Source organism: Enhydra lutris, unplaced genomic scaffold (assembly GCF_002288905.1).
Source record: "Enhydra lutris kenyoni isolate GAN:26980312 unplaced genomic scaffold, ASM228890v2 scaffoldscaffold26, whole genome shotgun sequence".
Lineage (NCBI taxonomy): Eukaryota > Metazoa > Chordata > Mammalia > Carnivora > Mustelidae > Enhydra > Enhydra lutris.
This window is the reverse complement of record NW_019154110.1, coordinates 5,842,531-5,844,136: the sequence shown is the minus strand read 5'-3', so window position 1 is coordinate 5,844,136 and position 1,606 is coordinate 5,842,531. Positions and strand designations below refer to the sequence as shown.

Genomic DNA, 1,606 nt, shown 5'->3' with positions numbered 1-1,606 from the left:
ATCCAAAGTAATAAGAAGAAAGAAAATAATAAAGATTAGAGTGAAAATCAATCAACAACAACAAAAGAAAAGAAAGAAAGAAAGAAAGAAAGAAAGAAAACCAATAGAAAAAAAAAACAATGAAACCAAAATCTGGTTCCTTGAGAAGAACCAGCCACACTGATCAGCAAAAAAGACATCAATATTAGCAATATTAGGGGTGAGAGCTGACATCCCCACAGATTCTACAGATACAAAAGGGATAGTAAGGGAATTCTCTCAACAACTTTATCCAATAAATTTGACAACTTAGATGATAGGGACAAATTTCTTGAAAGACACAAACTGCCTAAGTTCTCTTATGAAGCAATAGATAACCTGAATGGCTCTACGTCTATTAAAGAAATAGAACCTGATGTTAAAAATGGTCCCACAGAGGTTCTTGCCAGGCCACTTCGTAGCAAATTGGGTCCTGAGCATCATCTCCCACCGGACTCCGAAGATCTAGGAGGAGCCTCAGTCTGTGACTAGGCTTCTGATGGATTCGCCAGAGCAGCTTTACCCAACCTGGGATCATCTCGGACACCCATTGAAGAGGATTCCCACGAAGGCTCAGGTGCCTCTCAAATGATCTCCGAAGTATTAACCAAGAACCTTGGTATATTGACCCTGGACTCTAGTATCATCCTCCCTTCCCCTATGCCAGAATATCGATCCCAGCAGCAGGGCAGAGAGGAAACCACAGGGGCTGGTGGAGCGTATCCTCAGCCGCAGTGGGAGGAGGACTGGAGTAAGGACTTTGTTAATGGCCCCAAAGAAAAGGATGGCAAGGATGAGTAGAATGATTCAGTACCAGCGCTACCTAAACCCGGGGTCCCAGCTTCCAAAAGATCTACAGCAGAAGGAAACAGAGGAGGGTGAAACAAGAGTGGGAAGATTCAGATGTCGCTGTCGTTATCGCCTGTATCATAAAGAGCTTTCTGAGGAAACCAACATGGAGAATAATTATGACATGGAGCCAATGTAAACAAACTTTTATTCTTGTATGTTTCTTTTTGCTAGTGATTTTAGGATCATTTTGCAGCAGCGTGGAAAGCTGTTCTGTATTAGGGCAAACTGTAATATTTTGATAATCTGCGATATGATAAGGCTTTTCTTTTTTGTATCTTTTCTACGGTGATACCAGTAACTTGTGAGGAATCCTGTAGTTTGCATTTGAATGACGTCTGTATACTTATACCTTTTGATTTGACCTAAGGAAGCACTAATAGGTTTTTTTTTTAAGATTTTATTTATTTATTTGACAGAGAGAGATCACAAGTAGGCAAAGAGGCAGGCAGAGCGAGGGGGAAGCAGGTTCCCTGCTGAGTAGAGAGCCCGATGTGGGGCTCCATCCCAGGACCCTGAGATCATGACCTGAGCCGAAGGCAGAGTTTTAACCCACTGAGCCACCCAGGGGCCCCGCACTAATAGGTTTTGAATGTTGCCTGTGTGTTTGAGAGACCTGAAGTCATTAAGTAGATAAGACCTACTATCCAAAATTGGAAGCCAAGTAACTTGTGCAGAAGGAATACGGGAAAACTTTGGGTGGTTTGGTTAGAGCATAATTAGGGGAGGTGCATATGCT

At 42.5% G+C, this 1,606-nt stretch overlaps 1 protein-coding gene across 1 annotated transcript; it reads left to right on the top strand.

Moving 5' to 3' along the window:
* The first annotated feature begins 517 nt into the window (after positions 1-517).
* Positions 518-1,006, top strand: LOC111151261 (developmental pluripotency-associated protein 3-like). The gene is given in 3 exon segments (XM_022509135.1): positions 518-548; positions 551-713; positions 715-1,006. Coding segments are annotated over 3 exon segments (486 nt in total).
* Positions 1,007-1,606: the final 600 nt, after the last annotated feature.